The 27,580-nt window shown below is 30.6% G+C and overlaps 1 protein-coding gene across 2 annotated transcripts; it reads left to right on the top strand.

The window, feature by feature from the left end:
- Positions 1-1,480: 1,480 nt before the first annotated feature.
- LOC126743671 (chitinase-like protein Idgf4) lies at positions 1,481-27,580 on the top strand. 2 transcript variants are annotated; one of them, XM_050450873.1, is made up of 8 exons: positions 1,481-1,651; positions 25,447-25,706; positions 25,762-25,894; positions 25,951-26,121; positions 26,188-26,356; positions 26,762-27,021; positions 27,079-27,126; positions 27,220-27,580. In XM_050450873.1, exons 1-8 carry the CDS (start codon positions 1,528-1,530, stop codon positions 27,429-27,431), a joined length of 1,377 nt encoding a protein of 458 aa, XP_050306830.1. In that variant the 5' UTR covers positions 1,481-1,527; the 3' UTR covers positions 27,432-27,580. The 2 variants fall into 2 exon arrangements, with proteins under 2 accessions (XP_050306830.1, XP_050306831.1); XM_050450874.1 differs by lacking the exon at positions 27,079-27,126 and having other exon boundaries at positions 1,484-1,651.

Genomic DNA, 27,580 nt, shown 5'->3' with positions numbered 1-27,580 from the left:
CATGTTTAGATTATGCTGATCGAAACAGAGTACAAAAGGTTCAAAACAGCTGCCTTAGCTTAATCTTTAAAATTTCTCGTCCAAACCCGATTTCACATAAGCTTACAGAAATTAGGTGGCTTAATATGCAGAGCAGGTTTATTCTACAAAAAAACATGCTTCTTCTATAAAATCCTAAAGGAAAAAATTCCAAAGTATCTTTTTGATTTTTTTGAGACTAACATTTCGAACCTACATTCACAAATTAAATTTAAGACATGGAAACACCATAACTATGCCAAGACATAGGAAAGAATTATTTAAAAGGTCTTTTACTTACAATGTAGCTGTGGCTATGGATAATGTTGTCGACTTTTCGTTTTCCTTTGATTGGTATAGGAAAAGCACGTGGAATATATTGTTGTCAAGTTAGACTCAGCCAGTATGATCTACATGGTATTAACATTTTAAGTTTATTAAGTACAATTTTTATTATTATTATTTTTTGGTAATCTTTAATACATTTTCTTCATTTCATTTCATTTTGAGAAATGGTCGTGAATGAAACTATTTTAATTATTTCTGTTTTTATCTTTGTTTTGTTCTGTTCTCGAGCAGTATAAATTCATTTTGTTTTTGTCTTTAAGTAACAACGTTTTAAACCTATATATATGTATTATTTTGGCGTGCTACTTATAATAGTTATTTTATTTTGCCTTGATTTTTTTTCCAGTTTAATAGGATATTGGGAAAGAATTAGCACTTAGTTGCCTACCAATACTCCTTTATTTACCAGATATTGTTTTAGGATTATTGTGATATATATGTTTTTTATTGTATGCTGGTAATTAAAAACTGTTATTATTATTATTATTATTATTATTATTATTATTATTATTATTATTATTATTATTATTATTATTAAATCCTTTAGTTTCAACGCTTTAGTACCAACGTACTCCTATCGAATCATACTTCTATAACATACTTCTTGTTTATGGCTTTAAACAAGTTCTACTTAGATTCGTCTCTAGAATATTTCTCTTTTTTTAACGAACTTGCTTATTGATTTATTCTATATAATGCGATTATTTGTTCTTTGGGTTTTGTTTTATATATTATTAAATTGTTTAAATTTGGTGACCTGATTTTTGGATTCAAGGTGCACTTAAACTTTTTGATGCTCTCCTTTTTTTCTTTTATATTAATTTATAATAAGAAGAGGGTACCTTAACCAGTTTACGTGGTTAAATTTAGAATCTCAATTTAGAATTCAACAGTCAGAAATTCCAAATTGATGGCAATACTAAACATTTCATAAATATTTTTAAAGAAACAAGTTTAAGAACATTCAAAAAGGAATTGGTCAAATGGTTTACTGCATTAAAAAATCTGTTCATACACGGTCAACAAAAACCCATTAAACTTGTTTACCAGTCTTAAAATCCCCACTCAAAATATAAAAATTACGATTATGAATATTTTTGTGTTGGCCAAGAACAATTGCTGAGAAATCAGTTTGCTCCACCGATCAGTCGTTCGCTAACCATGGAGTGTGTAAAAATTGTCTTGGTGGCAATTTTTGCCTTGATTGGTCAATCTTATTCAGCCACCAACTACCCCGATAGCAAAGTTGTGTGTTACTATGATAGCCAGAGTGCCCATAGACCAGGTGTGTATGTATATAGAGTATATGTTATTTAATGATATATTTTTTTATTTATTTATACATAATCAAAATTAATGATTATAGATGTATATATTAAATGATATTTTACTATTAAACGTACAAATAAGAGAAACTCAAGAACTTAAAAACAAAATAGTTTTTAAAAGAGACTCCATTCGGAAAAATTTTGCCAAATGGGCTTAAAAGAACTTATTCCTTTTGGATTATTTGGCTTTCTATTGGGTCACAATAGTTATTTTTTCCTAATTCTCATATTTTTTATCATATTCTATATATAATTATCTAAAAAATATCCTTGTCAAGGCAATTATCTTAAGAAATATTTAAATAAGAATAAGAAGGACTCATATTTGCATATCAGTATTTTGTCTTACATATTTGTATTTATTAAACTAATGTTGGTTTTATGCTTAATTAACGAATAAATAATTTAGTATTAGTTTATAGAGGTCAAATTTATGTGGATAAAAAGGTCATTAGTTTAATGATAATCTTTCTGTGTTGATGAACCAGATGTATAATATATAACAAAAATATTTATATATTTTTGTCTGTTAAAATTGGAATTTTCGGAATTAGACAACAATGATTTATTTTAAACATTTCATTTTAAGATTTTTTTAAAGTGCAAACTCTCGAAAAATTTAAAATAATGCTTAACCCAAATTTATTTGTGATCTTTTAAGAACGTCATCAATGTATTAGAAGAAAATGATTATTAGAATGAATTTGAATAATTGCTGAAGCCTTAGAGGTTAGAAAGCAAATATAATGAGCTAGTCAGGTATTATTTTAAAATGGATATACTTTAGGTTCTGCGTAATTTTTTTAGAACTTTGATGGGAGAGTATAATATATAACAAAAATATTGATATACTTTTTTCTCCTGAAATTAGAACTTAAAAGACTCTTAATGTCTGCATAATATATGTGAAGAAAATGGTTTGCTTTAAACATTTTATTAAAAATTACAGGCAAAATCAAATTCAAAATCCTTTTTAATATTCTAAAATATTATTTTTATTACAACTGTTTTAAAAAGTGCAAACTTTTACAAAATCAAAAATAATGCTTAACCTAAATTTATTTGTGTTCTTCTAAAAACGGCATCGATGTATTAGAAGAAAATGATTGTCTTAGAGGTTAGAAAGCAAAGATAATTAGTTATTATTATCTTATGTTTACTAAATCAATACCTATTATCAAGTATTATTATAAAATGGATACACTTTAGATTTTATGTAATTTTAAGTAAAGACTTTTGATGGAAAATAGCTTAGACATTGATAGCATAACTTTCAACTCTCTTGGAATAGAACATGGGTCTCTACTTTTTAAGATCTATTGACGTATATTTTAAATAATAATAAGTTAAAATTACAAACGTTTCATATCTATAACAAAATTATACCTTATAACAAAATATTAAAAACTGACACAGAAAACTGAAAATTGCTCTCTTATAATTTTTCTTAGATTCAAAAGTTAATTGCAAATAGTCTTTAGGATATTGGTAATTCCTATTCAATCTTGACCTCGTGAGAGAAAGTATTAACATTTTTTACTTTTTTTTTTAATCTTTAATTTTTTTAAATCTAACTTTTTAACTTCTAAAATACTGTAATTGATACTTGAAACGGACTGTAATTGAAACGAAATTTCTTTGGGAAAGGTTTAACGATACAAAATGTAGCGATTATTATTATTTGTCATTGAGTATGCAGAGGGGTCACGATGAACCGCAACGATTAATATTTGGCAAAAGAGGCTTTAGGGAACATGTAGCTAAAATTCAAAATGGTTTTATTATCCAAAGACACAAAAATCTCATTAACAAAACTTTACATAAACTAAAATTAAAATAGGTCTTATGATTATTAAACAAGTAGTAAAAATAAGGTATGTTACGGATTATACAACAAATAGTAGAAATTTAAAACTTAAAACTTAGTGACGTACAAATATAATTAACGCACCTAAAATACATACAAAACAAACACAACTCTATATGAATAAATAAATAAATAAATAAAACATGAAAGATTTAATATTTAATTTTTAAGGGTTTAGTTCGATAAATGGTCAAATAAAATCCAAGCTTTTCAAATTTTTTTCCTTTAATTGCCGATAAATAAAGAGCTTTGATGTTTCTGTTTGCCCTAAAGAAGGCCTAATATTGCTTGGATAAGGCTTGGATTTTATTTGACCTTTTATCCAACTAAACCCTTACAAATAAAAAAAAATGGACTGGGTCACTAAAACAACACACAATATTATATTTAAGTTGCAAATGTATAGATAACATATACCACCAATATGTCATCAAAAAAATTCTTCAACACTATAATAACACTTTGACAAGAAGTGTATCAGATATTATCTGTATCTCTGTGGGTAAATGATTAAACATAGGCTTGTCTTATATTATGAGTATTCAAATTTTGAACTAAGGTTGTCCTATATTTTTTGTGCATCAGTGCATATACTGTCCAATATAAATAATCAGTTAAGAGAATTAAGATGTTTGTTAAAAACATAGGTCGACATGAATCTCTGGATTTAGCCTTATCGATATATTTCTTATAGCCCTTTTCTGAAACATCAATAATATATGCATTAGCTGCTTAGCCCAATAAATGGGATTCTATTCATGCAGAATATGCTTGAAGTAATATATATTCATTTAACTCATTCGAAATCACTTTTAAGGCAAAACAGTTGGATGACAACTTCTTGTTTAGGAAATTGATGTGTCTTTCAAATTTAAGTTTGTTTTCAATATATTAACCCAAAACTGTTTTTTTCTGTAATATTTTATAGTAACCACTTGTCTACATATTTTGTAATACTGTACAGGAAGCACTTTTCAAACTCATTAAACTTGTTTTTGATATATTTAGAGTTAGTTTGTTTGAGTCACATCATTCTTTTATTAAAAATAGATAATGGTGAATGATGCCGACTAGGTTTTGTCACAAAATAGTAGCATCGTCAGCAAAAAGTGTTATTTTTTTGCAAGATTGAAACTGGCAAAGTCGTTAAGTCTATATAAAATACAATATATATATATATATATATATATATATATATATAGACTTTGTATTTTATATAGACTGATCAACTAGATTTTATATATATATATATATATACTGTAATATATAATATATATATATATATATATATATATATATATATAGGAGAAACATAATAGGTCTTAACACTGAACTCTGAGGCACATTATATGTCAATATTCTCTGACTGAATACAGAGCTCCCATATAAAACCGACTTACTTTTATTAATACAGGGCGTTTGAAGGGGAAAGGGAAATTTTTTGGAAACATGTTCAGAAGGTAAAAATAAGATAAATTAACGCATATGTTTTAATCCGATTCTCAACCGTTTCTGAAATAATCGGTTCTGAAGTTTTTTTTTAAGATTTTTTATTTTAAAAGCAATGCAAATAAATACTAGTAAAAAACAAAATTCCACTAATTGAAAATGATTTCGAAAATACCTCCACCAACTTTAAGGCAAGCTGCACTATGTTTGTTAAGCGCTCGTGTTGCACGTTTAACTGCTTGGGGATTGTTTTTAATAATATTTAAAGCATTCAAAATTTGATTGTGGAGTCCTTCTATGGTTTGTACTGGTGTTTCGTATACTAGAGCTTTCATCCACCCCCAGAGACAATAGTCCAGTGGACTTAAGTCTGGTAACCTCGGTGGCCAAACCTGAGGACCTGCCCTGCCAATCTAACGATCAGAATTTCTGATTCAGAAAAACGATTCTCTTCTAAGAAATTATGCACTCGGCGACTAAAATGAGGCGTGACTCCATCGTGTTGAAAATACATTCGGTGTCGAACAATTATCGGAACATCATCCAACATGTGTATTAAATGGTCTTCCAAAAAGCGTAAATATCCTTCTCCAGTAAGATGCTCATCTAATATAACAGGACCAAACAACTGGTCGTTCAGCATTCCACACTACACGTTTACACTGAATCGATGTTGAAAGTTTCGTTTAGAGGTAACATGAGGATTTTCATTTGACCACGGATGTTTATTGTGTCGGTTATTAATTCCATTGCGGGTAAAATAAGCTTCATCGCTCAATAAAATGTTTTTATGTACACCTCGATTTTGTTGATTCCGTTCGCAAAATTAAACCTTTAAGCCATAATCACCCTCTTGAAGATGTTGAACTGGTTGAATATGGGAAAGGCTAAAACCGTTTTTCCTAAGTATCTTCCAACCGTCCACATTTTGACCTTCTGAACATGTTCCCAAAATATTTCCCTTTCCTCCCGAAACACCCTGTATAAATTAAACCATTTTAAAGGGCTTTCACTAAACCCCTATACCTTTAGCTTATGCAACAGTACTCCATGATCGGTACAGTTCAAAGCCTTTTTTAAATCACAAAATACAAACGCAGATGTTTCGATGTCTTCTAAAAGATTCTTTCACAAATTAAAAATAGCATCATTAAATATTGTTAATTTGCCTTGTAAAAAGCCATACTGCATGGAACTTATAATACTGTTTATGCGACGTTGATTATCGTCTTCTTGACAAGCCTCTGTATTACTTTGAATAAAGTTGGTAACTATAATTTGAAGCGCTATCTTGATCCCCACCCTTATAAAGAGGCACTATATTTTTTTGGCAAGCAGGGAAACTGCCTATTTCAAAGGATACATTCCACAAAAGCTGTATAAGTTTCCTTGGAAGTTTCGGGAAAACTTCTTTAGAAATACCATCCCATCCAGTTTTTTTTATTGCTCTTTTAACTTAGAGATAATCTATTTTACTTCAAATAAATCAATTTAAAAGGACTTTGGGATATCTATATTTTTAATGAAGTTCTTTAACTTTCCTTTAGCTTTTATATTATTGGATATAGTTTGCACTATAGTACAGTAAAAATTATTAAGCTCATTAGCCGTTAAATTACCCTGAACCACTGGAGTCTTTCCTACCTGCCTTAAGACTGCAATAATTATTCCTTTGCATAAGGGAGGAGATAAACAACAAGCTTCAAACTATCGCCCAATCGCATTCCTTCCCACTTTATCAAAGATCATTGAACGATTGGTTAAAGAAAGGCTCTTATCGTTTCTGTTTAAATATAAAATTCTTACTCCTCACCAATTTGGATTCTTGAGTAACAAGTGCACAAATGATGCTATGTTTTCTCTCTTTAGTAGTGTTTACACCAGTATAAATAATAATCATTCAACAGCAACAATTTTTTGTGATTTTTCCAAGGCATTTGATTGTGTAAACCATAACATCTTAATTGACAAATTGAATCACTATGGGTTCAGAGGAACGCCCCTTGAGTGGTTTAAATCGTATCTCAGTTACAGAAATCAGCTTGTAAAGGTTGATACGACGAAGTCTTCTTGCAAACAAATAGAATGTGGGGTACCTCAAGGTTCAGTCCTGGGCCCTATTTTGTTTCTGATCTTTATAAATTTAATGACATGGCCAATCTTAACATCAGTGGCAAAATCTTTTTTTTTTGCTGATGATACTAGCTTTACATGGAGCAATCCGGATGCTAGGGTACTACATGCTACTATTTCTAATGACTTAATTACCATTAAATCGTGGTGCGATTCTAATCTTCTCTGCCTAAATGTCTCAAAAACTAAAGTCTTATTATATAAAACTAATTTTCAACCCTTTGTACTTACAACACCAGTTTGGACGTCGTTGAATCTGTGAAGTTCTTGAGACTTAATGTTGACTACTCCCTAAAATGGGACTTGCATATTGATACCTTATATAAAAAATTAAGTTCAGCATGTTTTGCCTTAAGATCAGTTTCCAGGGAATTAAGTTTTTAAACATCAAGAACAGTTTATTATGCCCTTTTTGAGTCACATCTACGTTACGCCCTTCCATTCTGGGGCACATGCGGTGTGACTCAATTTGAGCGCATCTTTAAACTCCAAAAAAAAGCAGTTCGGTATCTGCTTGGACTTAATAGCTGAGCTCACAGTCAAGAAATCTTTAAAAAATATAAGATACTTACTCTTTCCTCTTTATTCATATTGGAATCTATTTGCTTAGTGCGCAAACATAAGTCAGAAATGGCAAGTCTCACAATTATTCACGTCGCAAACCCCTCGGTCCGAATTAGTAAAGAGCTCTATTCTATACAGAGCCAAAAAGAAGCATAATCATTTGCCTTTGGAAATTAAATCAATTACTTCTTTTCCTTGATTTCATAATGCTTTGAAGGCGTACTTTCTGGAAAAAGCCTTGTACGCAGTGGAGGATTTATTTCTAGGATAACTTTTTGGGTATCACACACACACTGGCTCTTAAAATAGAGAATACATTAGTTTTTTTTTAGTAAATGAATTGCACTTTCATTCTGTATTTAATTAATTTACTGTTATTGACTATTGTGTTTATTTTTATTGACATTTTATACATCATGATGTATATTGACCAGAGATGTTTTTTTATTAGCTTTGTCTAGAAAATTTTGTAATTTTTTGACAATAAAGCATATGATTGATTGATTGATTGATTGATAAATTCATCTAACGCATAAGTAAACGAAGCGTCTTTGGATGAAAAAATTTTGATATGTAGGCAATTGGTAGGTAGGCTGATGTGGTCACTTTTTAACTAAACATGATATTATATTACTATCTGAGTTCTAAATAATATATGTATATATTTACCTGAACGCAGCTGGTTCCAAGCATTATAGAAGCTGTCTGCCATATCAGACATAAACACTTTTGATGTAATTTATTATCCAAGATTTTCCTTTAATACAGGAGAAAAATAAATTGAAAAAATATTAACATCACATCGATTTGAAATTAGAAAGAAAGCAGAATAACCTTCTCTCAAATCATCTAATACTAAAAGGGTGTTCATTTCAAATCTATATCAATTTAAGCCGTGTGTTCCATCGGCACATATGCAGTCTTCTCCAAACCTATTAAGCATTTTTCGTTGACCTGGCGTCATTATAACAAAGACAAAATCAGTTTGACTCAAGAAAAAGTGTTTTTCGCATAAACTATTTTGACTTTTGTAATATAATACACTTTCTTACGTTTTTTCAACCTATGCCTCCACTCTGACAGCGTCATTATTTGCAAAAAATCATACCTCAACCAAAATCTTTTGGAATGGTATACCAGTAGCTATTGTTGATTCGAACTTTTGCCTTTTGATGAATTCAAAAATAAATGTCCCAAATCATGTTTATGCCCAACATGAATTTTTATAAATGGAACTTTACATTTGTCATTTTTCCTTATAAACTCTAATTAAGCTTGGACAATAACCATCAATTTTATTGCTGCCTTTAGTATTTATAGTTCGAATTTCTTTTCCTCTTAAACGAACAGGATCTGATCTTTCAGTTTAAGTGGGTTTCAGTTTTGTAATATCGGTGGTTACTGACAAACTAAGAAATTGTTTTCAGCTCTATCTTGTCTTTCTATATTAAAAAAGCGTTCATAGAAGGAAATTCCAAATTTTCTGAATCCATCTTAATATCATGAATATTTTCATAATGCTTTGTTAGGACACTTTTGCTTCCATACAGACTACACAAAGGACATTTATATGCACCCTGAATTATATTCTCTACGAAGAAAAACATGCAGTAAATAAAAAAAAATATCATGACATTTATTTTTTACCTGAATGTTTAATTTTAAAATGTTTTCTGTAACAAGGTTTTGAAGAAAATACTTGCTGACATCTCTCACAATTAGATACAGCCTTCACTCTTCGTTTTGGACATAGCGTGTTAATTTCTTTTAAAATAATAAAAAGACGGATTTACATTTGAGTCAAAGGTTAACAGTATATCAGTGTAACATAATATTTACTAATATACATTTTTTGTAATTGATATTATTAATTTGTACAGTATGAATTTAAATATTAATTGAACAGAAAATTTTTTTCTTTGACAGTGTTGCCAAGTTTCAAAATTTACCTGAAATAGGAGGAAAAAAATTGATGATTTTCAAAGGCCGGTTTCTCAATAATTATACAAATTTAAATATAACACCCTGTAATTTTTAATTTCACATGAAAGCCTGTGAAATCCCCTTTCCGAAAATGTATAAATTGTCTTAAATTCATTATTTTTTTTTACAGAGCCAATTTTAGTAAATGACATCTTTTTGAAAATTTTCCTAGAATACATATTCGGTGATTAATGAAAATTTTTCGGTAATTGCCTATGTATCGCTTTAGCATGATCATAATTAAATAATTTGCGCCATGTCTATAAAAAGTATTTATTCTATGTATTAAATTACAACTATTTCCAATAATTTTAACAACAAACAATTGAAGAAATTAATTTTAATTTATAACTAATAAATTAGCTGCTGAATATGACCCCATTTTGCTCGGAACACAAATGTAGACGGAGAAATAAGTTGCCGAAGGCGTTTTGTAGTATTCGCGGTGTAATTTGGTTGAAAACGTTTACTATGTTGTTGCGCAGTTCATCCAAATTTCTTGGGGTTGGATTGTAGCAACGGTCTTTTACATATCCCCATATACAAAAATCTGGAATGGTTAGATCGGGAGAATAAGGTGCCCACTCAATTGGACCTGCTCGCCCTATCCATCTGTTTCCAAAAGTAATATCTAAGGAATCCGTGCGACCCTGGAGAAGTGTGGTGGTGCACCGTCTTGCTGGAAGTAGACCGTGTCTAAAATTCCATCCTGCTGAAGTTGAAGATAAAAAAATGTTTACAACATATCGGTGTAATTGTTTCCATTCACTGTTGCTTGAAAAAAAATGGCCCATAAATTTTAGATTTCGATACTGCACACCAAACGTTCAGCTTAGGAGAATCTCTTTCGAATTCGTTATATACTCGAAGATTTTCATCTCCCCAAATTCGGCAGTCATGCTTATTTACTCGACCACTGATGTGAAATGTTGCCTCATCAGACATTATTAAATTGGTATCCGGCTCATTTCTAAAAAGATCTAGTAGTGTTTCGCACTTTAAATATCTTTTTTCAAGGGCGCGATTTTCTATTTTTTGGAAAGTTTGAATTTTGTAGGGTTTAAACTTAATTATTTTGTAGAATTTTATGTACTTTACTTTTTGACATATTTGTTGTCTGAGCTATCTTCTTAATAGATATTTGATTATTTTTTAAGGACAACACTTCTTTTACCAGCAAAATATCATCCAACAGATTATCTTGTGCATTTAGGTTTGTTCTAACTTTCTTTTAACTCTTGCTACTGGGAAAATTGGCGTACCCAATGAAGTATATAATTTTGTGAAGGTGGAGCGCTTTCAAAAATCAGCCTAAATCTTCTTTTCGTGTGCGTAACTGATTTGCATTCACTAAATATTAACACGCAACGTGCCTTTTCCCGGGTGGTAAACATATTTAAACCTTTCAAAATCTTTGCAAAAAAATGCAAAATTACATATAGAAATCAAATTATTGGGACTGCCCAACGAATGACGTTAAAAAGATTTGACAGTAGTTGAAGCCCACAAAACAAATTGTGCAACTCACAGCCTCCTTGACAACCTACAATTGTTATTGTTGTCACTTGATACCGAGAATGTTATTTAATATGTATTTATTGTAGGAAAATGTTCAAAAAGGTGTCATTTACTAAAATTAGCTCTGTACAAAAAAAATTATGAATTTAAGACAATTTATACATTTTCGGAAAGGGAATTTAATAGGCTTTCATGTGAAATTAAAAAGTACAGGGTGTTATATTTAAAATTATTGAGAAATCGGCCTTTGAAAATCATCAATTTTTTTCATCCTATTTCAGGTAAATTTTGAAACTTGGTAACACTGTCAAAAAAAACTTTAGAAATATTGATGAAGTTCTGTGAAAACCGCACATTGTTGTCATTTTTCGTTCTCGACTTATAAGCAGTTAAAATGTGTCAGTTTATAAATGGACACCCTGTATTATAGCTTCAATCTAAAAATACTGTTTGTAAATATTAGGTTTTTGTGTTTATTATAACATAGTATATTTTGTAACTATCTCTAGGTATGGTATATGTAAATATTGTAAAATATAATAATACATATAAATCTTGGGTATGTTTTATTTCACACAATATCTTTTAATACCAGAAAATTGAAAAACTCTACAAGAAGTTTTATTCCCCAGGTATTTTTAAAATATATTAACAAATTTCAATTATTGTAATTGAAATTAAATTTTTATTGTAATTGAATTTTAATAATATGAATTAAAATTAATTTTTTTTTAAACTTTTATATTATGTATAGAAGTAACAAAGTAATCTTCTTTTAACAAAGCAGCCTTTCTAAATAATTTTTTTAACTAATATTCAGTTTTCTTTAAAGCCAAGTTACGCCACTGGTCGATTGATATAATAGTCAAATACCATGTGACAGCGCGTTGCGTTGTTGAACGATTGATGTTTCTTTTATCTTGGGGCTTCTTATGATAGATATTGTAGCCTTTCTCTCACCGGTCTCTGATCGTAAATAAAGCAAATTTATGAATGAAATGTTATATCTCTCCTTTTTATACAGGGTGTCATTGAAATGGTGTAAAAAAATTCGGGGGGTGATAGTACTCCTAAAAATTTTAAAAAAAGTTCCTATAACTATAGGGTGGAAAATGCATATTAAGGGAGTTAGGGGCACTGAAAGGGTAAATTTAAAAAACGGTTTTTTGAAATTGTAGGCTTAAAAAACGAGATAAAATTTCGAAAAAAAATCCTCTGCCATAAATTTTGACCCAAAATCAAATGGTGATACTGAAAAATAATTTGGAAAATCGGAAAGGGTAGTTTTTGCAAGGGTAGGGGGTTAATTCGTGAATAACTTTTTTTAGGTTATTTTCTTCGCAACGTGGGTTCATTTTTTAAAAACTACATACTTTTTCCTACAAAAAAGGTACTCTTGTTGCATATCGCCCGTAACGATGGTTTTCGAGAAAATTGAAGGCAAAAAGTTTGCTCTGATGGGCTGCTAACTGGTTAAACAACATAAACTTATGAAAGTTATGGGGTTTCAAAAGTAAACAAGTAGTTATTAAATAATTAATTGAAAAATCTAAATTTCATGATTTTTAAAACATCGTATTGCTTTAAAAAAACGAAATAAACCAATTACCAAAATTCCTTATTAAATGCATACTTATTTGATTCATTAGCCTAGTTTACACCGCGAGTACCAAATATTCAATACGCGGACCCAATCCCCTATTCTCAAACTCAACGTGCGCGAGTTGACAAGTTTACACGTAAATTATTCCAAATTGTGACTTAATAGGTTTGAGAATATGTAGAGGTTTTAGTCCGCGTACTGAATATTTGGTACTCGCGGGGTAAACGTAGCTATTGAAGGTATGCGGTCTTATCACTTTATTTATTTTGCATGTACGCAAAAGAAATGTTCTGGTTCATAAATATTTTTGTCAGTTGATTGTTGTTGAAGTGTGCGTAAACGTAAAATTTCACAAATTATAGAATACCCTGTGTGTGAACTGGTAGATATGCATTTTATTTATGGAAGAGCAAACGGAAACGGTCTTTTGGCTAAGCGCTTGTATGTCCAAAAATATCCAAATCGCAGGGCACCTTCTCACCGGATATTTGCGAGAATTCATCAGCGCCTAAGAGACACAGGTTCATTTGGACATAGAAACCAAGACCGTGGCCGTAACTTGATGGTACGTACACCTGATGTTGAGGAGCGCATTTTAGCACATGTAGAGGAAGATCCGGGGATATCTGTAAGGAGAACTGCAGCGCGGGAAAACGTGAGTCGCCATTCTGTGTGGATGACTCTTAAGACTCAACTCCTGCATCCGTATCACATCCAAAGGGTACAAGCTCTTGCTCCGGCAGACTATCCCGCTCGAGTCATCTTCTGTCGTTGGTTATTAAGAAAACAGGTACAAGAACCCCTTTTTTTGGCAAATATTTTATGCACGGATGAAGCTGGGTTTACAAGAAATGGAATTTTTAATTACCATAATACACATCACTGGTCCGATGAGAACCCTCATGCTGTTGTGGAAAGTCGACACCAAATTCGATTCTCAGTTAATGTTTGGGCGGGAATTCTTGGCGATAGACTTATTGGACCATTTTTTCTACCCCCGAGGTTAATTTGGCACCTTTTGAAAAGTCGCTTGTTATTTATAATAATAAACATTTTAGGCTAAATGGTCAAAGTTACCTTAATTTTCTAATACATGATCTACCAGCACTTTTGGAGGAAGTTCCCATAGCACAGAGGCAGATCACGTATTTTATGCATGATGGTGCACCAGCTCATTTTCCGCTAGCGATGAGGAATCATTTAAACCAAGTTTTTGAGAGGCGTTGGATAGGACGTGGTGGTCCACAAGCTTGGCCAGCAAGATCACCAGATCTTAATCCATTAGATTTCTACTTCTGGGGCCACTTGAAAACTTTGGTTTACTCAGTGCCGATTAATACTGAAGAGCAACTACGTCAACGCATTATCGACTGTTCCAATCAAATTCGTACAACCCCAGGGATATTCCACAGGGTACGCAGATCATGGAGAAGAAGAGCAGATGTCTGCAGTGAAATGAATGGTGGTCACTTTGAACATTTACTATGAATGAATTAAGAAATGCATTATTTTAATAAGGAATTTTGGTAATTGGTTTATTTCGTTTTTTAAAGCAATAAGATGTTTTAAAAATCATAAAATTTAGATTTTTCAATTAATTATTTAATAACTACGTGTTTACTTTTGAAACCCCATAACTTTCATAGGTTTATGTTGTTTAACCAGTTAGCAACCCATCAGAGCAAACTTTTTGCCTTCAATTTTCTCGAAAACCATCGTTCTGGGCGATGTGCAACAAGAGTACCTTTTTTGTAGGAAAAAGTATGTAGTTTTTAAAAAATGAACCCACGTTGCGAAAAAAATAACCTAAAAAAAGTTATTCACGAATTAACCCCCTACCCTTGCAAAAAATACCCTTTCCGATTTTCCAAATTATTTTTCAGTATCACCATTTGATTTTGGGTCAAAATTTATGGCAGAGGATTTTTTTTCGAAATTTTATCTCGTTTTTTAAGCCTACAATTTCAAAAAACCGTTTTTTAAATTTACCCTTTCAGTGCCCCTAACTCCCTTAATATGCATTTTCCGCCCTATAGTTATAGGAACTTTTTTTAAAATTTTTAGGAGTACTATCACCCCCCGAATTTTTTTACACCATTTCAATGACACCCTGTATATCTATGGGATATCCTATATGGACAGTTATTTTGGTAACGGTTTATAATTCTGTTAAGTTCCTTCACATATATTTCTAACAACTCGCAGTAATTACCTAGAGTCTAGTCAGTCTTCATCCCCTAAAACTACTAAAATACTTTACTTGTTATTGACTAAGTTTCATACCACTATAGCCCCAAGTGCCGCAGAACCGTCATAAAATGTATCTGCATATGTCCCGACTTTTAAGTAAAGCCTGCTTTTTGAGATATCAATTAATTACCGCATTTAATCGTGGTCAGCCCTGTATGGTACCCTCCAATTTCTCATTTTAAATCTTATAGTAAAAAATTGAAAATAAATATAGTTTTAAACTCTCTTACTAACTTAGAACAAATCCAGTAAATATTTTTTTAACATGCTTGAAATTGCATTAAAAATGATTGACCATATACAGGGTGTCGTAGATAAAATTTTACACATGGGGATTTTGTAAGCGGTAAGTGATATAGTTTCGGTTAAATAAAAAGTAAATAAAAAGTTGTGCTGTTTTAAGCCCAATCAGATACAATATTAAAATCCACGATATCTGCAGGGGTTTTCAAAATACCGGGTTCTAAAAATTGGGTTTTTATAAAACCTGCAATATAGTCGCTATCTTGAATCCGATTTTAATCAAATTTGGTAGTTTTATCTACTATGACCAATCGATTGATGTTAACGATATTTTTCTAGCCATTTTAGATTTTTTGCAACCATAATCAACTTTCGTTATTACTTATGGATTTATACATCATTAAATAGCCCATAAAAACACCTTTTGATTCATGTATACCCTATATTGGTATTGCGGAAATCATAAACTTATTCAGAAAAACATTTTTTTCACTTAGTTGGCTGTAAAAATAAAGCCGCTAATCAAACAAGAAAGTCATTTGATTAATATGAAAAATAAATTTAAAAAAATTGAAACAACCATTGTTTGTAACTTATAACGATAAATGAAATTAAGCAAATAATTAACAATTAGCCGAAATTAAATTAGTTAATAAAGTGTTCAAAATGACCTCCATTTTTGTTAATACACAAAGTACACCTCTCAATCATAGCCAAACACGTATTTTTAACAATTTGTCGTGGTATTTCTTGAATTGCTTATCGAACGGCTGCTTTAAGTTCTTCCACTATAGTATGATTAGTGTAATACACTTTATCTCTTTGGTATCCCCATACACAAAAATCAAGGGGCTTCAAGACAAGTGAACTGGCAGCATGGGCGAAGTTATAGCCTCAAAAATGGGGGGGCTAAAGCTTCCATCCAGGGGCAGAGTTACACGAAGAGGTGAGGGGGTGGCCATCAAAGAAAAGTCCGCCGCAGGCGCCGCCGGAGGTAACAAATTTTTTGGTGGGCACCTTCATTTTCACTTATAAGCCGTTAAAATTATTAAAAAAAAAGAATAGTCTTAAACAGCTTCTATTCTAATTTGCTGTACTATGTACATAATATAATGAATTTGTTTTACTTTTATTTTCATATTAGGTTTCATCCAAGGAACACGTTTCTGAATTTTATTGCAATATCCATAATGTATGAACCATTCTGTATATGTATTGGAGTATATTGCATACACACCAAAAGTCAAAAGTCGCTAGTTTTTAAAAAAATTTTAAACTTTCAAGAAAAATTTCAAAGTTCAAAATAATATCATTTTAATATCTAATTGTCGGACTTAATTAATCTAGACAAAGTTAAACACGACGTTTCGGTTGGTAAGTATCTCTAACTATTATTATATTAAAATGTTATATTCAGTGTAAACTAGCAGTTTACACTTGGTAACGGTTGGAGATACTTACCAACCAAAACGTCGTGTTTAACTTTGTTTAAATTAATTAAGACAATGCAAATCCGACAATTAGATATTACTTCTCCATTGTCTGCCACCTTCAAAACCAATATCATTTTAATAAAACGCAATAATTCTTCAAAAATAGTAAAAGCAAAATTTATTTAAAATGTCCTTAAATAAAATGAAATCCAATAAAATTATCTTATAACTACTCTAATAAAAGTTTTCGATTTTCTTTTTTTAAAAACTCTTTTAAAATTTCATCTGGCGACAATGACTTTGTTAGACCACATTCAATACTAAAGAGTGGTTAGTGCTAAAGAACTAAATCGATCCTGACCCATCGTTGACCTAAACCAATTTTTAATTCTTCTCATTGTTGAGAAAGAGCGTTCGCAGGACGCTGAAGAAATTGGCAAAACTAATGCTATTTGCATAAGGGTATATGCATTTGGAAAAGTCTCTTTTCTTAATACATCTTTAATATCAGAAATGGTAATGTTGTGGCTCTGACTTTTATTTATGCAATTCCCAATAACGGTCATTTCAGCTTTTAATAGCTCCTTATCGATTAAAAAGGTATCTCCATACAATTTAATGAATTCCAAACTACCATCAAAACCCATCTGCAAAAAATTGAAGACAGATTTAGCTAATTTCGGACTTTCGGAAGAAAATCTTATTTTTAGATGATTTATTATATTGTCGAGAGACCTATAATAAATTGAAATTAGCCAAAACTTTTGTGCCTCATTTTTTATCAAAGGTGAATTTAAAAACGTTTCTTCGTGTACTGCGGAAGTGGCAGCTTCAACCACATATTCTTTAAGTCTTATACTTTCTGTTTTTTTACGTTTTGAACAATTTTTTTTGGGGGCTAATTTCAGTTTAAAGGGGGCTAAGCCCTCCTAAGCCCCCCCCTAACTCCGCCCATGACTATACCCACGCAATAGGACCTTAGTTTCCTGTCCAATTATTTCCATATGTTCATTTAGGTAAGTAAAAATATTTGTAGAATTGTGTGCAGGGGCGCTATCTTATTGGAACCACATGTTGGCTCTGTCATTAAGAGGCAACTCTTCTAAACTGGAATCTACGTAATTTTTAAGAATTTCTAAGTATCTTGATCCTGTTAGGTAAGAACCTTGTCATTAAAAATGTTAAATAAAACATGTCCAATACCTATCCAAATTTTAAATCCCCATCTTGTTTTATGGTGAACTTCTCATAATGGATTTTCATTGGCTGAATAAATTTTATTATGTCCATTAAAGACGCCACAATTTATAAACTTGCTTTCGTCGGACCACAACACTTTTAAAGGAAATCTAGGAGATTTCTGGCATTTTCTGAGGAACCAGTTGGAAAATACTGTCCATCTGTCTAAGTCCCCTTCTCGAAGACTAATGTGCTCATGATATGGCGGGTATTTAAACTTGTTGAGAACTCGTTGGGCGGTAGTTTTAGATATACTTTTACATTAGCTTTAATTGGCCGAAGCGATGTGCGAGGATTTTCCAGAACACTTTGCAGTACTACATTTTTTAAACTCTCGTCGCTATTTCTGTTTCTGTTGGGATTGTTAAATGAACCATAACTCAATAAGTTATCTCGCAATCTACCGAAAGTCATTAAATCGTTTTCCTAAAAGGCTCTCATTGTATATTTCCCTCGCTCGTTCAGCATTTCTGCGGCACAATATGAAGCAATCATATAAAACTACGTTTTCTCTATTTATAAATCTCTCCATCTTACCCCTTAGTAAAGAGAGTTTATGACAAAAACGAAATTGTTTACGTATTTTAAAACTAGATTATACATAAAACTATTAAATACATACAATTTTTAAATAAAATAAACTAACAAATTAATTTTTAAAATATCAAACCTATTACAATGTTCAATCACGTTAAAAATATCACAATTATTTTAAAAGTTCAAAAATGTTGATAGAGCGATGGCATCGCCATGACAACAATTTCGACATTTGTTTTCACAGCCGACTAAGTAAATAAATGTTTTTTTTTATAATTTATGTTTTCTGTCAAATCAAGATTGGGTTGTTATACATAGTTGACAAGGTCTTTTTACGTACTATTTAATGACGTATAATTCCAATATGGCGTCCATAAGAAATAAAAAAGTTGACTATGGTTGCAAAAAATCTAAAATGACTAGAAAAATATCGTTAACGTCAATTGATTGGTCATAGGAGATAACACAAAACTACAAAATTTTGTTAAAATCGGATATCAGATGGCGACAATATTGCAGTTTTTCTAAAAACCTAATTTTTAGACTTATTTTTAGACTTAGTTTGGAACAGCATAACTTTTTCTTCATTTAACCGAAACTATATCTTATAACGTTTACGAAATCCCCATGTATATCATTTTATCTGGGACACCCTGTATTGAGAAATTACTCTTAAACTTATAAAACTACTTTAATTAAAGCTTTAAGAATAATTACCATTAACTAATTTTCTTGATAAAATAGATTGTATTTACCTAAATATTTTAAGTTTGACTCGACCGTTTATAATATTGAAAATATGATGATTAAGCAACCATAAACAATATATTGCAAAAACTATTTGTAAGGTGTAACAATTCTACAATAATGCTGTTAGCACGATATTCTTTAAACTAATAAAATATGCTGAGTAGTGGTAAATTAATAGTAAACTGTCTTTACAATATTAAAATTTGATTTTAAATTTATATGCAACATTATACTTGTTGATTTAAAGATTATACTTACTAAAACTATTTATTAGGCCTATAAAGAGTTAATATCAATTGTATGAATAAAATCGGGTTTTTAAACTAACGGCCAATGAAGTTATCCGTGGCGTAATATTTACAGTTTTTTTTTACTTTTTTTACTACATTGTTATAAAATACATTTTATTTTCACCCACGCATACACTCTGCCTTAATATGATGGATGCCTATGGGTTCGATTTATCTAGCTTTTTGGTTTCTGTAAATTCTTTATTTAATATTTGATTTCTCAGATGAAAAATGTTGACTTTGTATTTAAATTTGTTAAACTATTTTATGTTTCTAATTGAATACAAAAAAACTATATCAATAAAAGCCAAAAAACAATAAACCTCTTAAAATAAAAACAACATATAAAACACTTTAAGGTATATTTTTATAATAAGAGCTAGTGAATTGAAGAAGCTGTATCCCTTGAATTTTGAACTTGTACTAATATATTTAATTCTTGTTTTTACAGGGGACAAAAGTGGAGAAACACTATTTTTATTTATTTTTTATACACAATTTATTAGTTAGTTGTACATACAAAGACTAATAATGTGTAGCAAAACCCTTATTTTTTATAACTTCAGCACACCGACTTCGCATAGAGTTCATTAGGCTGTCAATATAATCTGCTGAAATGGAATTCCACTCCTCTTGAAGAGCTGTGAACAAATCATCCTGGTTTCAAAATTTACCTTTATTTTTTTGTCTGATTTTCCTATCTAAATGGTCCCATAGGTTTTCTATCGGGTTTAGATCCGGACTTTTGCGGTATGCTTCGGATCGTTATCCTGCTGAAACGACCATCGAAGCGGCATATTTTCTTCTGCCTATGGAAGCATATGATCCTGAAAAATTCTTAAAAATTGAAATCTGTCCATTTTTCCTTCAACTTTTCTTAATGGTCCTACTCCTGATCCGAAAAAGCAACCTCAAACCATGATATTGCCTCCTCCATGTTTCACAGTTGCCCTGGTGTACTTTGGATTAAGTCTAGTATTGGCAGGACGACGAATAAAAACCTATTTCATTCCATCAGATCCGAATAGGCAGAACTTACATTCATCAGAAAATAGAACCGTTTTCCACTTTTGGGTTGTCCAATCAAGATGTTCTGTGCAAATTGGAGTCTAGCCAATCTAGTCTTTTTAGAAATGAATGGTTTTTTGGCTGGACGACGGCTATAAAGTCCAAATTCAGTCAAACGACGACGAATAGTACGCACCACAGATACCGAAACCCCAGGTATTTCATTATAAATTTCTGTGGCGGGCATAAAGGGATGTTCTGTTGCCAACATTTTTATTTTTCTCTCAATAACTTTATTCGTTTTCCTTGGCCGTCCATACCTTGGACGGGTAGTCACAATATTATATTTTTTAAAAGCAACAATAGTTTTTGAAACTACGGATCTATTACGATTAATTATCCTAGCAATTTCACTTTGTTTTACACCAGCTTGAAATTTTAAAACAATTAATTTTCAGAGATCAATACTCAGATCTATTCCGCGAGGCATTTTGCACAAATCGTATATAACAGTTTAACACTCAAACACTCAACGTTAAGATCAAACTAATGATAAATAATCACTTTAATTACCAAATAAGATTTGTTTGGAATCTTTATTCACTTTTGTCTGCATAAAATAGAATAAACAATTTTTTGATCAACTGATAAGGTAAATACAAACAAGAAGGATGTGTTTTTATGCTGCAATAATAGAGCTAAATATTTTCTACTAAAAATGTAAAATAATATTTTGTATGCTAAGATATTATTGTTAAATTTGTAAATGTTTCTTCACTTTTGGCCGGTAGTGTAAATGGGCTTTAAGCTTTTTGCATGATACTGACCCGAACCTATATTCTTTTTTTTTTATTTGTCAGGGCTATTGTGCCCAGTACTGGGATTCTAAAATTACGATTCGACACGATTACTCGATATAACTGATTCTAAATAAAATTTTCAATCGTAAGTGTCTTGCGGATTGCCTAGTTTTTAAAGATTTGTTGACGACACGCTTGGGTATATCGTATGCACCAGACGATATATCTTCTTCCTTATTTAATACGTGCATAATGGGTCAGAATCTTTTTTTAAACGTATTTGTTTCATCGATTGTTTATCACACAGAAAAAAATACTGTTGTGTTTCCAATTATTTGTTAGTATTTTGATGTTTTTTCATTGTTTTAAATATATTTATAATAGTTTCAATTCCATGTTATCCAAACAATTTAACCCTTAAGTTCAAGATAATTACAGCTACGCAATTAAATTTTAAATACTTTTTGTCTCTATTTAATGATATATTGTGTCCCTCCAATACTGACATAAGCATTAATTTAATGAAAGCATTTATGTAATTTTAATATATATCATGCTTTTCATTGAAAAAAATATACTAATTATTTGATAATTAAAATCATTTGCTACAAACACATTATTCAGTAATTAATTTAAAATATATTTATTTTCTTTAAAACACAACTATTACTGTCACAATATACCATGTTATTAATGCAATGTCTAAATTGTTCAGAGAATTACGCAATAGTATTGGGTCAAAGACATCTTATATTAACTTCAATGATCCTTGTCGTTAACTCAACTACTTTGTACTCCCGTAGATTGGTATATAATTTGGATCTACCAAATAGCGTAAATCTGTGCAGCGTGCCTGTGTGGAGATGTCCTGTCGCGTCATCACTAATTTGACATTTTGGCTTGTTTGCTTCAAAAAGCAGCATTATCGTCCACGCGCCTGCATGTTAATTTGTGTTCGTACTAATTTAAATTGTGTGTTGTAGATCCATAATATTAATAATTTATAGTACGATGGACGAGTTTTTAAAATAAACATGATTTAGAGGAGCTTATACCTATCTTTGAAGGTAAGTACCTACCTTTGTATGTAATACATAATGTCAGACATGGTTGTAGTTTTCAGGTTTTTTTAATTTATATACCATAAGTATTTTATTTTAATCATTTCATTTTAAGTATAGATAGTTTTTGCAAAAACAGTAAACGTAACTATTCTATAAATATCAATTAGATGTTTAATATAGTAATATTTTATTAATTAGTATTAATTTCTTCATAAATATGAGTTCTTTTCCTACTGTCGTTTGTTTTTTAAATAACTTAAATCTTGTAGCACTTCCAACTTTTCAGATATGAGAATAAATATAGGTACCTACTGTTATATATATATTTACAATTAATTGGATCACAATGGATTTTCCGGTCTCGTAGTTACATCTTTTGTATATAAGGTCACTTGCAAATAGTTTTAGGTTTTAGTTTTAATCTCCTCCCGAAGATGCTAACATCGTTAGCGAAACACGTGTCGAAAGTAAAATAAAGAGTTTTGGTTAGTGGTAAAACTGTTTTGTGATTTAGAACATGTATGTACATATACATATAATAGAAGAATGTAGAGAAACCTTGAAACAATAGTGATTGCACTGGTCACCTCATTTTGGTTTTTGCAAGAAAACTTGCTTATATATTATATAAATAAATAAATTTGTTTGGTTTTGTATATTTCTAGTTCCTGTTTTATTTCTAGTCTGTTTCCTGTTCCTGTTTTCCTAGTGGTCTTAGAAATTAAGGAAAATGTTTTTTATTTTTTTGACTTTTGGAACAAAAGTTTATGTTTAAATTGTCTATAAGATTTGAAACTGAATTCACAGGTTTCCTTTTTTTGACAAATAAATTATTATGTTAACTATTTGATTTTTTTTTAATTCCCATTTCAGCTTTGCGATGTTTCTATGTAATTTTAAAGTGTACATAATAGTGTATATTTAGTTATGCTTTATTACAAACAGATATAAAACATGACGTTTCGTCTCTGTTTCTTTTCTTTCTTTCTTTTTTTGTATAACTTATATGTAATATACTAAAAAAATTTTTGACATTTTTTAGCTGTCACATTGAGAAAGTCTTGTTTTTTTTGTCATGTTTTATATTTATTTGTAATAAAGCATAACTGATTATAGGTTGTACTTTGGCAAACTTTGTGGAACTTATTTCTTTCTTACTAACTCAAATACCTACAGAGTGATTATTAACCTATATGTATAAACTTGAAAAGTTATTGGTGATAACAGAAATAATGACTAATAATGAAGAAAAAATGACGGTAAAATATTTTTTAAAATATTTTTAAATATTTTGTATGAACTTTATGAGGTGGAATTTTATTTATAAAGGATGTTTTTTTTTTCAGCGATGGAATCAATTGATTACAACTTTGACATAATCAAAATGGTTTAAATGTTAACGGTTTCTATCGATAAATCCATCACTGAATAAAAAATCGCCCTTTATAAACAAAATTCCACCTGATAAAGTTGATAATTTTTTGTAAACAAAAAACAAATTATTTAAAAATCTAAAAATATTTAACTAACATATTTTTTAATTTTTAGTTATTTGTCATCAGCAATAATTTCCCAAGTTTATGTGTATAAATTAAAAATCACCCTGTATGTAGTATAGGATCACACCAATTAATAAAATATTTCGGATAAAAAATCAATTATAATTGATTTGAATCCAGATACCTATAATGTCAATTATAAGTTTTAATATCCTCAATTTTAATGAGCAATTTTTATAAAATTACTAATTATTCTGACAATTAATCTATTAAATTCTTCCAATTGTAGGTAAGATTGGGGCAATTACGAATCTGACAAAATTCAAATACATACTATAATTCATTATTTTATAATGCACTATACTGGTAATCTATGAAACAACATGAGGCATCAAAACAATTCAACATGCGATCGTAACAAAAGAACCATAAAGTTAAGGCAAAAAAAGTATTTTTAAATCAATTATAAAGTACCCGTTTAATTCAATGAAACCTTGTAATTAAATCTTTCATTAAAATCCGATAACATCTTGTCATTGAATCAAAGCACAAGTCTTTGACAAAACGACAGATTTTTTTGTGAGCAGGTTTTCATTTATTTATCAAGAAGCTTTCTTAAACCCAACAACTAATAAATCTAATTCGACCCTATTTTCCACAATCTCCTGTCAATAATTGAAGCAGAGGACGTAGAGTTACCATTGAATTATCAGTTTTAGTATGTCAAGACTTTATCCCACAGGTTGTTACCAAAGAAGCATTGGACAAGATTTTAATTTTGAAATTAGCGAAACTACTGCAAGTCGTTGGATCCATAAATCTATTAAAAAAGCTAAAATTATGGACAATCACCTTGCTGACCGATTCTTTAATTTTTTCAAATACAAGAGAATAGATACAACTTAATTGCATGGACACAGCGACGTTCTCTACACGTCGCTGTGTCCATGCAAAAGTTTTTCAAAATGTTAGAAAGGAGTTTGAGAGCAGACTTTATTACTATTTGGAAAAGAATGTACAACATTATAGACATTTTATAAATTAAGTTACCTTGTCATACTTTTTTATGTTCTTTTTCATTACAATAGTTATTACTTAGAAAAATAAATATCTTTTTTGGTTTTAATTTATTTCTTATAAAGTATTAATAAAAAGATAAAGTATGTAGTATCTTTGCAAAGGTAATTAAAAATGAGGTGTCACTCGACCCCCCTTTCCATTTAAGATTTTTGAGGTTATGTCTACCCCCGCTAGAGGGCTGCTGTAATTTTACTCTAAACTAACCTAAAAAAATGACCCCCCCAAAAATAAATTTGACGTGTTTTGAACTTTTTAAATTTTATAGAGAGGCAGAAACATAGATGGTGGTACCTTTTCAAATTGACACCCTGTATGTATAAGGTATTCGATTGTAATTTGATAGAAATACTATTATAAAATTTTTTTCACGACTTCTAGTTCCTCTATAACTTAAAAAATGTATTAATTTTTCTTTAATTATTAAATTTTCATTCCTTTGCAGGAAATGGAAAATTTGATTTGGTATTTATCGAGCCCGCTCTTCAATTCTGTACCCACTTGATCTACGGTTATGCCGGAATAAAAGAAGAAATGAACACCATTATTCCTCTGGACGAATCTCTGGATATCAATAGGCAAAATTACAAACATGTCACTGAACTGAAAAGACGTTTTCCTGGATTAAGGATCCTACTCTCCGTTGGTGGAGGTAAAGATGTTAGTGGAGAAGGAAGTGATAAAAACATGAAGTATAGAACTTTGGTAAGAAGTTTTAGGTTTTAAACTACCATATAAATCTAATCATTTATACATTTAGTTAGAATCTGTGGAGAGTCGTTTGGCTTTCGTTAACTCCGCTCATAACTTGGTTAAAAACTATGGATTCGATGGATTGGACCTCGCCTGGGAGTTCCCTGAAACCAAACCAAAGAAAATACGTAACAAAGTTTGTAAGTGAATGGTTTTAAATTAAATGGCACAATCTCTAATTCAAACCAACTTTCAGCGTCTTGGTTCGTTAATATTAAGCACAAAATCGTGGGAGAATCAGTAATAGACGAGAAGGCTGAAGAACACAAAGAACAATTTACTGCTCTCGTTAGGGAGCTGAGGAATGTGTTCAGACATGATGGGCTTCTATTAACTGTTTCTCAGTTACCTAATGTAAACTCTAGCGGTGAGTAAAAAATTAAAAATGAAGGTTTTATTCTAATTTACGTTTTTTTTTCATTCATTTCGTCAGTTTATTTTGACCCTCGTCAGTTGGCTCCCAACGTAGACTTCGTCACTCTCCAAGCCTTTGACTATAGAACCCCAGAAAGGAATCCCAAAGAACTAGACTACCCTGCGCCACTTTATGAGTTATTGGATAGAAAACCAGATGAAAATGCTGATTTTCAAGTCAGGAATTGGTAAGTTAGTTACTCATTATAAAATTCTTAATATAAAAACAATATTATCAAGCATGACTAACTGATCTATTTACTTATTTATGACCACAAATCAATAAAATATTGCGGTTTACGTCGGGTAATTTTTTATAAATATTAACCTTGATATAATCACATTTTGTTATGATTACATAATCTATTTATTTAAAATAAAAGACATTATATGTATGTACTTACAAATCAACATAAAGATAAAAAAGAGTTTATATTTTTTTTTAATTATATATATTTAGTCTTTTAAGATCCGCTATAATCCGACTTTCTAATACTTTTAATTCATCAGTTCTGCTGAATGAACATTAAATTACAAAAATATTTATTAATATTTTTCACTGCTTTTGCCTAAAATAAACGATGTTGTTATAGGCTTACCCAAGGTTTTCCAGCAAATAAACTGATCCTTGGCATTCCAACGTACGGACGAGCTTGGAAATTAAATGAGGACTCTGGTCTAACTGGAGTTCCTCCACTATCCACTGATGGCGCTGCTGATGCTGGTCAGCTAACCAACGAGGCTGGCTTACTCAGCTACCCAGAAATTTGCAATAAGATTGCTAACCAAAAGGAAGTCCAAGCCGGGTACCTTGGCAAGCTTAGGAAAGTCAATGATCCCACCAAACGATATGGTAAGTCACGCGATTGCGATTAGTTAGTCATATTGCCCTCTTGTTTCTTTTTTACAGAGGAAGAGTATCAATATTGGAATGTTAGCGAAGTTACTAATAGATATGGTAGGTAAAAACTAACTTCGCACATTCCAAAAATTTTCCTTGCACTAGTTTTTTTTCCAGCATTTCTAGATATAATATTTTTTTTATTTTTAGGTTCATACGCTTTCCGGCTTCCTGACAAGGATGGCAACAACGGTATTTGGGTTGGCTTTGAAGATCCAGATACTGCTGGTAATAAGGCCAGCTATGCCAAAGCAAAGGGTCTTGGTGGGATTGCATTGATCGATATTACCATGGATGACTTCAGAGGCACATGCGCGACTGATCATTTTCCTTTATTGAGAGCCTCTAAGTTTAGGCTGTAAATTTTTAGGAATAAGTTTTTGTTAAAAAAGTGTGGGTTTTTTATATTGTTTTAATTTTTATCGTGGGAATGCATTTGTTATTGTTTAGATAAAGAAGTGTGGAACCAAAAATTATTATGAAGCTAGGTAATATATTTAGACATAAAATA

The sequence above is a fragment of the Anthonomus grandis genome, chromosome 13, assembly GCF_022605725.1.
Source record: "Anthonomus grandis grandis chromosome 13, icAntGran1.3, whole genome shotgun sequence".
Classification (NCBI taxonomy): domain Eukaryota; kingdom Metazoa; phylum Arthropoda; class Insecta; order Coleoptera; family Curculionidae; genus Anthonomus; species Anthonomus grandis.
Note: the sequence above shows the minus strand (reverse complement) of the source record. Positions and strands in the feature narration are given on the sequence as shown.